At 35.7% G+C, this 16,001-nt stretch overlaps 1 protein-coding gene across 1 annotated transcript; it reads right to left on the bottom strand.

Moving 5' to 3' along the window:
• Positions 1 to 726: 726 nt before the first annotated feature.
• Positions 727 to 14,373, bottom strand: LOC149776415 (uncharacterized). The gene is made up of 7 exons (XM_089942380.1): positions 13,824 to 14,373; positions 11,607 to 11,672; positions 10,707 to 10,762; positions 9,751 to 9,876; positions 9,282 to 9,388; positions 8,559 to 8,682; positions 727 to 2,709 (listed from the first exon to the last, which is right to left on the bottom strand). The coding sequence occupies exons 1-7, from the start codon at positions 14,323 to 14,325 to the stop codon at positions 1,999 to 2,001; spliced, it is 1,692 nt and encodes a 563-aa protein (XP_089798506.1). The 5' UTR covers positions 14,326 to 14,373; the 3' UTR covers positions 727 to 1,998.
• Positions 14,374 to 16,001: the final 1,628 nt, after the last annotated feature.

The raw sequence follows: 16,001 nt of genomic DNA on the forward strand, positions 1-16,001 counted from the left end.
TTTCAATACCAACTTGATCAAGCAATAAATGACTACAATAAATGTATTCAATGCCAGAAAATAGAGCATGCTGAACAGTGTTGCAAGGCTGCTTAACATTGATTGGGACTATCTCAAGTTTACTTGGATGTCCATGAATGCATTAAAGATATGTTTGCATCAAGACAATCTGCACAAGAGTACTACACAGCAGACTTGAATCTATGTTTGCACCGCTGATCAAACCCACACATGAAATCATGAAGGATATGATGAAAGAAGCAGAATCCACTGCTAAGATGATGGAAACAGAAGAGAAACCGGATCCGATTGTCATGACAGCCACATCCATTGAACACTTGTCAGATGCAGTTCCTATAATGTGTGTGTGTGTGTGTGTGTGTGTGTGTGTTGTGTGTGTCTGTGTGTGTGTAGTTATGGACTCTCTGCAACCACCATTGGCCTAGATGTGGCGGCAATCAGGATGGCAACTATTATCGGCATACCAACTAGATTTCTTGTGTGTGTGGTCATGGACTTGTTGCAGCAACCATCATTTGTCTAGGTGTGGCAGGAATTGGGATGGCAACTATTATCAGCACGCCAATTGAATTTCATGTTGAGGCTATATCGATAGTAACTGGCAAAATAATTTTTTTATGATTATTAAATCAATGAGTATGTGTTTATTCAAATATTCTCATGGCCACAAACAGCAGTCTCTGTATAATTAGTAGACATTCATGGTGGAGTTCAAGATGGCGTTTTTGGCAATTTTAAACTTACAAATACTCTGTACGCAGATAGAGGAGAGTAAGCGGCACCAGCCTGGAGGCAGAACCGAAACAGGAGTTTGATGTGCATGCATTTAGGATCGAATAAATGGTTAAAGTTAAAACCTTTGCTGATAGCAAGTCAGCCACCTTGGTGTATCAGTGGGAAAATCTTTTAGGTCCCACTTCCATGGCATGATGTAATTACTAATGCGTTCAAATGAACACAAAGAAAACCAACAAAACTTTATTAATATCATATAATTCCTTTGGATTGGTAATCGATGTTAAGAGATAGGTTTCTAAAGTTTAATGCTATTATGGCTTCTACCCAACACCGTAACTGATTTTTATCCTGCCTTTGTCCTCAAGCTACATAAGTAGGCTTCCTGTGGCTAGGGAATGCTTTCCATTAATTTGGGGTAGGAAGACTAAAGTTCAAGGTTACTGAAAATAAAATTGTCATATGTTTATAAGTACACTGTATATATTGGATGATTTCGATTGGGTTATTACTTCGTGTCAAATGTTGAATGTACTATTAGTAAAGTTGTCACTTCGGTATACTCATCAAATCGCAGTTTACTGAAAGTAATTCTTATCCATATAATGTGTTTTCATCCAGCTAATTCCATTTTGTATTGTGTTTTTTTAAACACTCTTTTTTTTTAATTTGGAAACTGAGACCAAATGACAAGGTCATTTTACATTTTATAAGCCCCAACAATTACAGAACCCCAAGTGGTTCAATGGATATTTGTTGCAATATTGAACTCCAGATAATGTATTGAGGCATTATAATAATTTTTATTTTAGCAGTTAATACAGTAGTGTGCTTTATGTGGTTTTATGTTTCATAATTCCTTGTTCACCGTACAATTTGCTTGACGTTCCAAATAATTTTTATTTTTTATTTTATCAAAGTATTTATTTTTAAGGTTGACTTAAAATACCCATAGAATAAGTGGCGGTTATTTTTAGGTCGAACAAGTACCATATACCATATACTAGAAATGTTCTTTTTTGATCAAGTTGTAATGATCTTATTTTCCTTCTTCTTACAATAATCAATATAGTGCCTAAATAAAATCATAGCCAAGTAAAACATTGCACTGATACATGATATGTACCATTTATGGAGTGCAATAGTAACATTGTGTGGAAACATTTTACATGACAACGTGGATAACTTGCCTACGGGAAACTTCCTGTTCAACAGTTATTCTGAATAGAAAACAGTAAACATTTAAACATCTTGTCCATCACTTCTCACCTTTATATGGAAATACACCCTTTTTCCACTACTGCCATAAAACTTTCCAAGAGTGAACTTGGTAGGTTGTTCATACAATGTCTCCTCTGATCCGCTTTCATGAGCCATTTGGGAATTAGACTCTGTCATTACTTGGCCCTTTAAGGGATCGTCTGCCTTGTTTATGGAAGATACAACAAGACCGTTACTCCTGCCTGGGGATGAAGTCTGATTTTCACTGAGGGTTGGACCCTTGATTCCGCTAGGGGTCTGATACTTGATCTCACTTGGGACTGGATACTTGCTTTCACTAGGGATGATATTAATCTGTTTCATTACGGGGACCACTGAAAACAAAGAACTTCCACTTCCCCTTAAGCTAGAAGTTGACAAGTCTTTTTGCGGGCTAGCTGATATTGTTGTAGATGTAACTTTTTCCCTGCTTCTACTGGAGGCAGAACTCGAAACATTTTCTGAAGCAACTACAGAAATATGTGATGAGGATACAAATTTGCCCCTGCTTCCACTAGGGACAACACCTGACTGGCCCACTGACTGAACTTCTTTTGCTGTCAAATATGTGTGTGAACTGGAACTTTCCCTGGACAATGGAGTTTCTGCACTTCTGGAATAGAATTTTGTCAGCAGTGAACTGGAATGACTCTTTGGGGGCGGCTGAATATGCCTAACCTCTGTCAGCATGGGCTGTAAAAAAAAAATAAAGTATGTAATTCTAACAAGTTCACAGAAAGCAGTTATGGGGCCATTAGCATGTGTACTAGAACTTTTAACTGCAGATACTATTTTTTGTTCAGTACCTGATGTATTCCAGGGCCCCGAGTGGCAGAGTGGTCTAAAACGCTCTCCATTACGGATCACTGCCATCTCATCTTTGTCTGCATGGGTTCGAATCTCGGATTCAGCCAATGTGGGTATGTGAGAAAGCTTGCCAGCAGCTTCTCGTGGGTCGGTGGTTCTTTCTGGGGTTTTCCCGGGTTCTTCCTCCACCATTAATCATGGCCGCCATGTATAGCCTATCGTGTGCAGAAAATGGCATTAAACCCTACAACAACAACCTGATGTATTCCACCTTATTTTAATCGTTAAAATACCTATTGTTTGTGCTATGTATATCTATATTGTGTCTTTGTTTTGTGTTTTATATACTGAACCTGTTTTACAGTTTGGGTTAATTTCCCATTGGATGGATAACTCGGGTGAGTTGTGTTACACATGAGTCAGGTGGGTTGTGCTACAACATAAGTCATGAAAGATGTATTGCGACATAGAATCATAATAGAGTCGTGGAGAAGTATATTAAGAAAGAGATTTGATTCATTCCTAACTCGTTTTTCTTAGTATTCTTATGGGGCTTTTTATATCAGTCTGCAGATGCATTTAATGTTTTGTTTAGCTTTAATTTGAGAGAAAACATTTGTTGGATTATTCATTGAATTGAAAATGCTCATTGACTTTGGACTAAGATATTATTTTGGGGATTATTGTCAATTCATTCAAAGTAATTCTAGACAATGCCATTGTGATACATCAAGACTGTTGGCAATGCAGGACTTTAAGACTTGGATTGCATTTGGAGCACTATTCTTTTGGACTTGCTATACAACATTTACGACTATTATGGATTTACTTCATAATACTCTAAGTTCTTCTTAAATTTTTTATTTACAAGTAAAACAAATCATTTTCAGTTTTACAGATTTGTTCGGTTTGCTTCTTAATGTTACTCATTTAGAGAGAATATGGTTGTAACATATGGACTACACGATGAAATATATCCGTTATCAATGTAATATAATTTGTCAGCTCAGGAATTCATCACATTTAAATGTATTTTTTATTCCAATGAAACTTGTTAATAACAAATACAGATACAAATATATATTGATTATTTCATTCTTTTGTTTTTATACTGAACAGAAGTTATCAGGATTTAGTTCTTCATCGCCTGACCTGGTTTATGGGGCATTACATTAAATTGTTTTGCATCATGATCTTTATATATATATATATATATATATATATATATATATATATATATATATATATATATATATATATATATATATATATATATATATATATATATATATATATATACCCTTATTTAGACACACACACACAAAAATTCATTTACAAATGCTGAACACAAATACACGGTGGCATACAATCCACAAGGTGTTTAAATTGTCTGCTTGTTGGTATGTAATTTTATATTGTGGGGGGGGGGGTAAACTAATATTATTTTATTTTGCCCAGAACCCTACACCCAATGAAAATTATGAATATGTATAAACAATTTTAAAGAATCATGTACTAAAAGTTGACTATTGGGTCCACGTTTTTCTTAGATTCCCCAATTCTGTTATTCATTTTGGCTACCTATTTTTCCAGCGTTTTATACAATAAAACACAATTATTGTATTAGGCGTCATTTTGAATTTCTAATGCACAACGTGATATGCATGTTACACATTTTGTAAGCCAAATTATGAATTTAATAATATCAAGAACTTCATTTCCTATAAAGGCATCTTTTCGTGTAATTCTAATGTTTGGTTGTAATTCCACTTATAATTTCCCAAACACATCTGGACAACAAATTTTTACAAAAGTCATGTTACTGAAATAAAATTAGTCAATTCTTATCAATTTTTATGTGCTGAACACGAATATGACAGTCAAATTGCAAAATTGGCTCTAGTTTTTTTGTAATCTGCAAGAAATTAATGTTTACATAACGAAATGCATTCCAATAGTAAAAGGTCAACTGTAATAGCCTACCTATAAAAAATCAAGTCATTGACTACATCTTAGATTTCTTCGCCTGTCTCTTGTACAGCTGTTCGGGAGCATCTCTGAGGAGTGTCCAGCAGTAGTCAGCCAGCATTGTAGTGGACCATTTTCCCTGGTATCTTTGTTCCATTGTTGCGATATCTTGATGAAAACGTTCACCGTGTTCATCACTAACAATACCACAGTTGCTAGGAAAGAAATCCAAATGGGAATGAAGGAAGTGAATCTTTAGAGACATATTGCAGCCAAGTTTCTTATACTTCATCAACATGTCTTCTACTAGTTCCTTATAGTTTTCTGCCCTAACATTTCCGAGGAAGTTTGTAGAAACTAGGCAAAAAGCATTCCATGCTTGTTTCGCGTCACCTTCCGGCAAGTTGTTGAACCAGTCATCTTTGAAAAGCTCTCGAATCTGAGGACCCACAAAAACTCCCTCTTTAATCTTTGCTTCGCTGAGTCGAGGGAATTTTTCATGCAGGTATCGGAATGCTGGCAAAGTCCGGTCAATGGCTTTCACGAAGTTCTTCATCAAACCTAGTTTGATGTGAAGGGGTGGTAGCAAGATTTTCTGAGCCTCAACCAGAGCTGGGTGTTGGATATTCTTCTCTCCAATGGCTACATTCTGCCTGTGAGTCCATTCCTTCCTCATGTAGTGCATTTCCCTTGCTCGGCTATCCCACTCGCATAAGAAACACATGTATTTTGTATATCCTTGCTGCAGTCCCATTAAAAGGGCAACTACCTTCAAATCACCACAGAGGTGCCAGCTGTACTTGTTATACTCAATGGAATTCAGTAGCTGCCTTAAGTTATCGTATGTCTCTTTCATGTTGACAGCATACGCTACTGGAATAGATGGAAGAATGTTTCCATTGTGCAAAAGCACAGCCTTGAGACTCAGTTTCGAAGAGTCCACAAATAGTCTCCATTCTTGTGGGTCATGAGTGATTTTTAAAGCATTCATGAGGCCCTCAATATCGGAACAGAATATCAGATTACTTTCCTTTCTGAAGAAAGGCTCCAATTGCTGGTGGCGCTTTTGATATGCAGTAATTGTGACATCTTCTTCTAGAAGATTCCATTGTTGGAGTCTTGATCCTAGCAATTCTGCCTTGTTCTTTGATAAGTCCAAATCACGAATCAGGTCATTTAGTTCTTCCTGTGTTATTCTGTGTGGGGTTGATGATGCACCACAGTGAAAATCTGGATCACTGCATGCTGATGGACCAGGAGAAGAACAGGTCGACTCACCTTTGTCTTCGTCAGATGAATCAAGAGAATATTCTGCTGGAGATTCTGGAATAGGAAGTCCCTCACCATGTGGAACTGGTCTCAATGCAGACGGAATGTTTGGGTAGACTATTCTCGACTTCTTTCGCTTCGTTATTCCGCCGGAAAGAGGAGGAACCAAGCAGAAGTAACAGTCATTTAGGTGGTTGCTTGGCTCTCTCCACACCATTGGGACTGCAAACGGCATTGATGACCTTTTGCAATTCAACCACTGTGAAAGCTGTGTTGTACATGTAGCACAGCATATATGCGGAGCCCAAGGCTTGTCTTGGTCACCAACCTTGCATCCGAAGTAAAGATGATATGCCTTCTTCACTTGAGAATTGATACTTTTCTTCTGGTTGGCAAATGTCACTTCCCCACAAATATAGCAAAAATTGTCCGCGGTATTAACACACTTTCGAGGCATTACTGTTCTTTATTGTACGTAAATGGATAAAATAATAAGTTTTATGTAACAGTAGCTTGAACTGACTCGCACAACGTCTAAAATATTTTAAATGCTGAACCTATCTGATTGGGCTTTATATAGTACACTGCTTACGTCAGCTTCAGCAGCCACCTGGCATTAGTATAATAGGCCTACACATGTATAGTACACTGCTGACGTCAACTTACTTCAGCAGCCGCATGGCATTAGTATTGCATTGCATCAGAAAATGATGCAATCAACTGTGGATGATGTGAGCATGATGGTATTATGCAGTGTTACATCATTATTCCGAATGTTGCTGCAGTCCTACTGGAGAAATTTACACAGTGAAACATAGAAAATGAGGTATATGAATATCTTCAAAACGAGAGCCAATACAAATTTTTCACGGTTATATTCGTGTTCGGCACACCAAAATACTACAGATTAGGGCCTTTTCAAGTCAGTAATGATTTCACTGTTGACCAGTGCATTCAGCAACCTAACGATGGAGTAAGTGTCCAAGTCGTGCTACCCATTCTTACAAACGTTGCATGTATCGTTATCGCTTAAATTAATCTTTTCCAAAAACTGGTTTGTGCTAATATTTCTATAAAGAAAATCTAAGTTTGAAACTAATCAGTTTTGTATATTTTGTATGAAGATTAGCCATAACAATGGCGTTGGTCCATTCATCTGCACTCATTCCTCTCACTAACTGCCTATACCAATTTCGTGCTTACCAGTTGGCATTTGTATCTTGGTTGGCATTTGTATCTTGGTTCTTATCAGGTCTTTATAAGTAAACTTATTCTTTTCTTACATAAAGGAGTGAAGTTCTATCGAAAACTACATGAAAATTATATCCACTGTCAACGAACTTTTAATTTTATTTTTGCCACTTCGCTGCTATGATGAAGATGAGAGCAAAGTACTATATAAACCTATGGGGGGGGGGATTATATAACATTAAAACATAAGAGATCCTTGTGCATCAAAAATATATTCAATGGGTATAACACCGTTTGTTCTCCGCCTCGTGCATAATTTAAAAGTGTACATACCAACTGAATTTAAAATAATTTAATTAAACTATTCATGAACTGTAGATGATTCATTTTCCCACTACGCTAAAGCATAAGTAACACCAAGCCAAGATAATTCTGTTTTATTTTACAAATTATCTGAATTTTGTTTCTCCTAATTAAAGCAAGTGTACCTCCACATTTTCAAAATAAATTGTTTAGAAACCAGTTTTTGCCATAAAAATCTTCGTGTTGTTATGTATCAAAAAGCAACTTCTCTTCCGCGTAAAAAGCGCCCTTTCGTCAGTTTCGTATGGCATTATTTTACCACGCAATGAATTGAATGAAATACAAACGACTCCAACATCAGTTGATGTTCTTCTTTTGATATATTATCCAAGACGGATGGACCTCAATACCCTGGCAACAATCATGAAGCACGCTACACTTTCAAATTTACCTGTCTCCAAAGTTGGTGTCTTCAATATTCGTTGATATATTGCGTCATTTTTTTTCCTAATTTCAATATTTACTTGTATTTCATTGGCTACATGACATTCCATTCTCATTGACAAAATTCGTTTCGTTTCTTTCTCTGTTAAACGAGGATCAAGCAGTGCACACGCGTGCTTCCATATTTCATTAATTACATGAACGAAATGTAAATAGTTCAACAAAAAGTTGCAATAATTTTCTGTTTCAATTGTGTTATTTCAAACACGTAACAGAATGGTTAATATGCTAGTTTTTACGTATATAATTAAAGGGTTATTGACTGAGTATTACCAAAAAAAAATTATTGGGCTGCGCTCATGAAACGTAGAATACCATTGTAAGTTCTGACCTAATGTACCATATAGCCTCAAGCCCAATATTTTGGAATACTCAGTAAACAGCAGATATGTATGACACATCATACTGAAAAAAAGGGATTAGGACTCTTCAGAAACATGTTACATTCTTAAGTGCTCGGAAATGGTGTTCGCAATTTGCAGGTTTGGCTATTTACATACCTTTCTTTCACACTCGATCGTGTTCAGTTCGACGTTTAATGACTTTTGTGATGCCCTGTCGCCAAGTTTAGAATTGCTTTCAGACTTTCTTCGATAGTGAGCTCTTAACTTCTCGAGAAATGTGCTAAAAAGAAAATGCAAAGAAAAAACAAGTTTAAAATGATTATTTTTTAAATGTTGATTCTAGGACAAGTTTGCATAATTTACATCTTGAGCTCTGCACGGCTCATCTGTTTACATGGTTTTGATCAGGGAAACCAAACAAAATACCGACCTTGGATGGGCGACTAATAAACATTGAAACCCCAAACTAAGATAATATACGTTTTATATTGATTGAATGAATATAAATGTAATATCTCAGATGGGCGAACAGAGTATCTGACAGAATGTATACTTCTTGAACCGAAATATGAATATGCTATGATAAGGTACAATTTCTCAATAGCAAATATCATATCTCTCTCTCTCTCTCTCTCTCTCTCTCTCTCTCTCTCTCTCTCTCTCTGGAAAGAAAATCATTCTATCAAAACAAGAGTAGAGAGTGTTGAATAAACCCCGAATTAAAAGTAACAATGATGTTTATGTGCCTGACCAAGTTTTCATGACCAACATGTATTTATTTATTACAACTTGCAACATCTCAAAATGGAGGTATTATAAAATAAGAAAGTGGAAAATGTGTTTTTCTTTTCTTCGAAGAAGTAAATAACATAGCTTTACTCAAAATAAGCTATTCTTTTCTTGTTCTTCGTTGAAGACTTGCATCTTTCCGCCTCCAAGTTTCCACGTGCTTTCTCATCGTCTGGGTCAATTCTTCGAAATCTGAACTAAAAATTATTACAGAAAATGAATAAATAAATAAAGGCAATCAAAGACAGTTACATATTTATTGATATACAAATTTCTTTAATTAATATTTTTTTTTTCTATTCCTATTGAAGAGTTTACAATTTAATTAGGCATACATGAACAATGGTTGCGAACAACAGCACGCAAGTCATATTACTTGCAATAATGATGACAATAATGCTGATAATGATAAGTGAACAAGACTACGAAGATGATGATAATAATCAAGATTATTATTATTATTATTATTATTATTATTCCGCATGATACCGTTGCTTATGTTGAAGAAGCAAATAAATACAAGAATACAAGATGTAAATATAAAACCTTTCATAATTACTTTCATTATCTTTGGTCCAGCGAACAGGGCAATCATAAAACCCATGATTAAAAACAAAATGGCCAACTTAAACTTCATATCCCAAACTGTATTATAGTGCTCCATTCTGGTCCTCACGTCCAAAACCTACAAAGGAAACGGGAACAAAGCCAATTGCGCCGGGTAGCTTGTTTCATTCGCATTTTTATTAAACTGATTAAAAATTAAGAAATGGTAAACAGTTTACGGATTGATGGATGAATTTATCGGTATATAGATTACGTCGATGAAAGAAAAGTAAAATTTAAAAAAATAATTTGAAATACCCTTGACAGTAGGTCTTTTACGATAGAAGATATGTGAATACAAAACCACACTCTATGTGTGCGAGTGCGATAGTGTGTGTGTGTGTGAGAGAGAGAGAGAGAGAGAGAGAGAGAGAGAGAGAGAGCAAAACCTTGGGATATTCGGGCGTTAGAGACTGCGATAATGAAGACACGTTACAAATCTCCTTTACAACTTCAGTAAGTCAATGAGACACGACAGGAGAAAAGTAACAAATCCTTACAAATGAGTGGTACCATCTATAACAAGTATACGTCGTAGTGGTAATGGAACCTGTGTCTAGTAACGGCCCCGGCTGCATAAAGTTCAAGATAAAATTTAATTTATTTCCTACTTAAGTCCGAGGAAAAACTCAACCTGCATAATCTTATTGTGTACTGACAAAAAAATCTAATTTAAGTTTAGTGTAATATCTTTACTCTAATCCAGAAATGTTAGAATTAAAAAGCTACTTGTCTCAGCTTTATTTGTGCGGCTGAATTGGGTTTATTTCTTGTTTATGCCTCAGGTCTGATTACACATGTCCAGACTGATATATAATTGACCTTGAAAGGTTATTAGAAATTATATTTTTGAATGTCAAATACTAGACATGAAAGAAAAAGAATAATTGTTAAACACAATGTACCAACCTTCTGTTTAAGAAGCATTTCCCTCAGCAGTCTCTCCAACGTATTGTTGACAAATTCTGTAATATATATATATATATATATATATATATATATATATATATATATATATATATATATATATATATATATATATATATATATATATATATATATATATATATATACATATGTATATAGCAACTATCATAGGTATACCCATCGGTATTCACGTAATGGTGTATGGAAAGGAGCGTGGAATAGAAACTAAGCGAAATGACGAACCAAAAAGAGGTAATTAAAATATTTTAATATATTTACAGTTCATCTAAGCCATTATTCTGCTTTAATTAACATTTCTAAAGACTATAAATCTCTCTCTCTCTCTCTCTCTCTCTCTCTCTCTCTCATTTGAACCGTCTGACTAAACTTTGCCATCATTCATAGGTCCAGAGACGTCGTCGTATGACATATGTGAAAATCCCCAACGCTCGTATTTTCATGGATTTTCGCCAGTATCTAGCTACGATATTCCACAGAGAAAGATAGAGAGAGGCGATGGTGACCATCTGGACATTTTTATATTTAATAATTAATGATCGATTTTTGAACATTATAATAGGTTTAAGAAACCGTCAATTTTTAAGGAATCGTCAATTTATGTTGTTGCTTTGTTCTTCTTTGTAGGTTGTTGAAAAGAGTCAAGTAAGTTATTACATAACTGACGTAATTCTGATGGATAGTCTGAGTCAAGTAAGTTATTACATAACTGACTTAATTCTGATGGATATTCTGAGTCAAGTAAGTTATTACATAACTGACGTAATTCTGATGTATACTACCATGGATAAATATGTAATAAGCATAATATAAAACATAAACGCAGAAACTAAAATTACAATTAATAACTTCAGAAATTGTTACCTGGTGGTTTGTTGTTGTTTTCGACATGATTTGAGTCGTCCTGTTCGATTTCAGTCCATTTTGTTCCTGTTCATGAGTAAACGCATATATCTGAATTATCGGTTTTTAATTATATATTTATACAAAAGCCTTTCATGATTAATTGCAAAACATAGTGTTAAAAAGTTAGTATCTGCACAAGTAATAAATTAGAAGGATGAAATACTTTATTTACTCTGCTTTTGCAATAAATTATGTATTACTTGTTTATTTATTTATTTATTTATTTATTTATTTATTTATTTGATTCTATCGATGACAATCTCTACAGGATAAACTGTTTCTGCTGTTGAATCCTTTGTAAAAACAATTAAACCTAAAATAAAATCCACACTGTTAAATGTTCAAGTTCCAATTTCAATTTTCCCCCCTCAAATCGAGACCTTTTTTTATCATGACTAATATTATTTTGAGAGAATGCAGAATGTGCTTGTCTTTTGTATATTTTAGCCGACAGCCCCCACCCTGCCTACATACAATGTAAAAGTCGTTATTTTTAACCAATTAATATGACACATAGTAAAACTCTAAATTTCTGATTCATAAACGCACCAGAAAATATTCTAGTTTTATGGAGATAAGTATGCTTTAAGGTGTTTCATTAATTTCTATCATTATTTTTAACAATTATTTTCTGTAAATTGTTTAAATTTCATTTTGTATTATATTTTTTAAAACATTTTAGGGGGCACAAATATCACATTTTTCCCATTCTTTTTAATCAACAAGCGATTAAACATTAAGACTCGAGTTTCAGATTTGCATAATTTTTATTACTTCACATTTGTATGACTTATCTACGTTTTTCCACTCGCAGATTAGTATTTGATGCAACTTATTGCGAAACATGACCCGAACACCTAGTGCACAGAATTATTCCAGTCTCAAATGACCACATACTTATATATCAGAATTATTCCAGTCTCAAATGACCACATACTTATATATCAGAATTATTCCAATCTCAAATGACCACATACTTATATATCAGAATTATTCCAGTCTCAAATGACCACATACTTATATATCAGAATTATTCCAGTCTCAAATGACCACATACTTATATATCAGAATTATTCCAGTCTCAAATGACCACATACTTATATATCAGAATTATTCCAATCTCAAATGACCACATACTTATATATCAGAATTATTCCAGTCTCAAATGACCACATACTTATATATCAGAATTATTCCAGTCTCAAATGACCACATACTTATATATCAGAATTATTCCAATCTCAAATGACCACATTCAGAATATCCTGAATGAGATCGATGCTACGCTAAAGTTCCGTGAATGCTGTAAATTATGACGTTTGCACCTAGTAAATGGGCAATTACTCGGTCTGAAAAATATATACTCAACAAAACTCCGCATAATAAAAAGAAAATAATCACCAAAATCTTACAAAACTATAGACTGAGACGTAAACACAAATAGCATATACCCAGCGGCGTCGCTAGGGTTGGTGTCACCCAGTGCGATAAACTCATGTTGTCACCCCTCCAGACTTCCACCATGGATTTCTTCTTCTTAAAATAACTCCAGATTTTGCTCCGACCAGCTCTGAATCTCATTCAAATAAGCACCAGACGCTCTGCAGACTGCATGGTGGCACCCTGTGCCTGCTAGTCATGTATTTAACTATGATCGGTTATCCGCTTATGAAATCCGACTAGACCGAGCAGTGTGTGCTCTGTAAAATTTGCAATTTTTCATTTTGGTGTCCCCCCGCTGAGATGGTGTCACCCGGTGCGGTCCGCACCCCCCCCCCTCCGCACTCCCCTAGCGACGCCACTGCATACACCTTAGGTTTCTTACAATAATATAGGCATCTTTTCAAGCATATTTAACGTCGTAACTCTAAACTAAACAGAGACTGCTTCAAATGACAAGACTTACAATAAATAATGATTGGTGACATGGATACCGCGATGAGTAAACCGTGTGATGTCCGTGTCGGATGCGGCTTGACCGAGACAGTTTACGTCACAAGGATACATATTTTATTTTGATATTTTTGCTTTCTTGAAATCATGCATTTGCAATTTACTACTCTACCATCCAGTCACACATTTCATTCGCTATTCTCTCTCTCTCCCACCCCCACCCCCCATCCTGTTTTCTGGCAGTGCCACTCCATACTTCGATTGCATTCTGATATTTTCTACCTGGTGACATGTACGACGGGTATTTATCTCTATCTCCAACTTTCGTGAATCTGGAATGAACAAATCGTTTGTTTCTTCCTCCTTTGTCCTTAAATGCACGTTGTGATGGAACAGCTCCTTCTGAAATCGTATTCGATAACAGCAATCTCGCAGGAGATATGTTCTTATCTTTGATTTCCTCTTCTTTCGCCATTCCCTTTGTTTTATCTGCAGAAATCCACAAGTTATCACTGCGACGAGGGGTTCTGTTTTCTTCGAACTGATTCCGGCCAAAAACTCTTTTAATATAATTTTCTTCATCGGATCTCTTTTTTGATCTTCTTGAAACGGCTCCTCCAGTTCTATCTGATGATAGTTCATGATATACTATACTATGAGAGGAATAGGCTGGATATTTCGTCGATGAAGTATTATTTATGTGAAACGATTTCTTTTGGAAACTCTGAGTGGCGGGTATTAGCAGAAAGACTAACACCCCTAAATTGATGAGATTTGAAGTCATTATTTTTCTTACCAATGTTCATATCCTGTCATGCAATCTAAGTCAGGACTTTTTCTGTAATAGATAAAGCATCATTTAGATTAAAAAGAGCTTCCTTAGACTGTAACAGAACGGAATACAAAATACTATCTGTCAGGGTTGTAAATCGAATGCGGTTCCTCCATCTTACAGGCAGGAGCTTACACATGAAACTAGAGAAAAAGATCAGGACCTGATGAGCTGATTAGCAAGTGTCCTCAGATCCCTCAGTCGCTACCACCACCACCAACCCGTCATTAGCATGACATCAGTAGTATGAAAATAGCAATTTGAGGTTTTTATTAATAATCTAGAACAAATCCTTTCACCACCACACCAGCCTTTGATTTTGTCCCCACATCACACGAGGTTGCGCGCCAGAGCTCGCCAAGTACCAAGTGGCTACGCATACAAGAGAACAGTCACGTGGGGTACCTCGATACACACACACACACACACACACAACCACTGTGGTAGTAAAGCAGTACCATCTCTTCTATAAAGACATAATACATAAAGAAAATAGCCTATTTATGCGTGTATTTGCTCATCATGGAAAGAATAGCGATTTCTCGACTTAACTAAGAAATGGAATCTTCTGGCGTGACTATCATTTTCAAAGCGGAATCGAGCCTTTCTTGTCTTTATACAAGAGGTGGCTAAATTAACAACCAATAAAATGACAAAAATTATTGTCAATGAAGTGCTAATCAATACTTGAGCAACAAAATTATCATTCCGGAGCTATGTATATTTACCATTACACGTGACCATGTATGGATATGTATACAATAGATTATGGAATGGCAATTCAAAATCTCTTCCTTTTTTTACATAGACTTAATATAGCAGGGATGCGTCACGCAAGTTTCCGCTGTTTAGTTTAAGTATGTTTTTTTCTCACTTATTTGTTAAGAGTTCTTTGTAGAATAATCGATTACCGCGTCATATTCCTGACCGTGGTAATCTAGGTTCGAATCACACTTTCGGAAACAAATAGTTTTCCTTATGATCGAGGACACGTCGAGATTAGGTAGGTTGTATATATAAATAATAAATAGTCTGACGATGCACGCTTGTTTTCAATAATAATTACGATAAATTCATAATTTTAGACACCGCTCCGGTGGCCTAGTGGTTAGAGCGCCCGCCTCGGATGCGGGAGGTCGTGGGTTCGATCCCCGGCCGAGTCATACCAAAAATTTACAAAAATGGTACTAACAGCTGCCTCGCTTGGCGCCCAGCATTACGAGGTTAGTGTTAGGACCGGTCGGCAGGATAATGTGACTAGGTGGGACATCATGCTACATGTCTACGGCATGATGCCTCAGTGCTAGACATCACTATAAACTGCAACATTGCAGACATCGTAGCGATATGACTGAAAAATTGTTAAAAGCTACGTTAAAAATCCAAATCATATCACAAATCACAAATAACTAATTTTAGACGTTATTTATTTTAATGCAACCTCTGAATGTTATAGTCTGTTATTTGGCACGCCAGATGCTCGTATGCGGTTGCAAATTCAAACTGTCCGATCGACTCTGCCCAAACAAGTCTGTTGGCTGTAAGAAATTAATCTTAACATTTTAAATTCAGCAGCGTGCTTATAATCTCAAAGAAATACTGAATGACAAGCACAGCTCGAGGGGAAA

This window comes from Sinohyriopsis cumingii, chromosome 18, assembly GCF_028554795.1.
Source record: "Sinohyriopsis cumingii isolate HCF-2022 chromosome 18, ASM2855479v2, whole genome shotgun sequence".
Taxonomy (NCBI): domain Eukaryota; kingdom Metazoa; phylum Mollusca; class Bivalvia; order Unionida; family Unionidae; genus Sinohyriopsis; species Sinohyriopsis cumingii.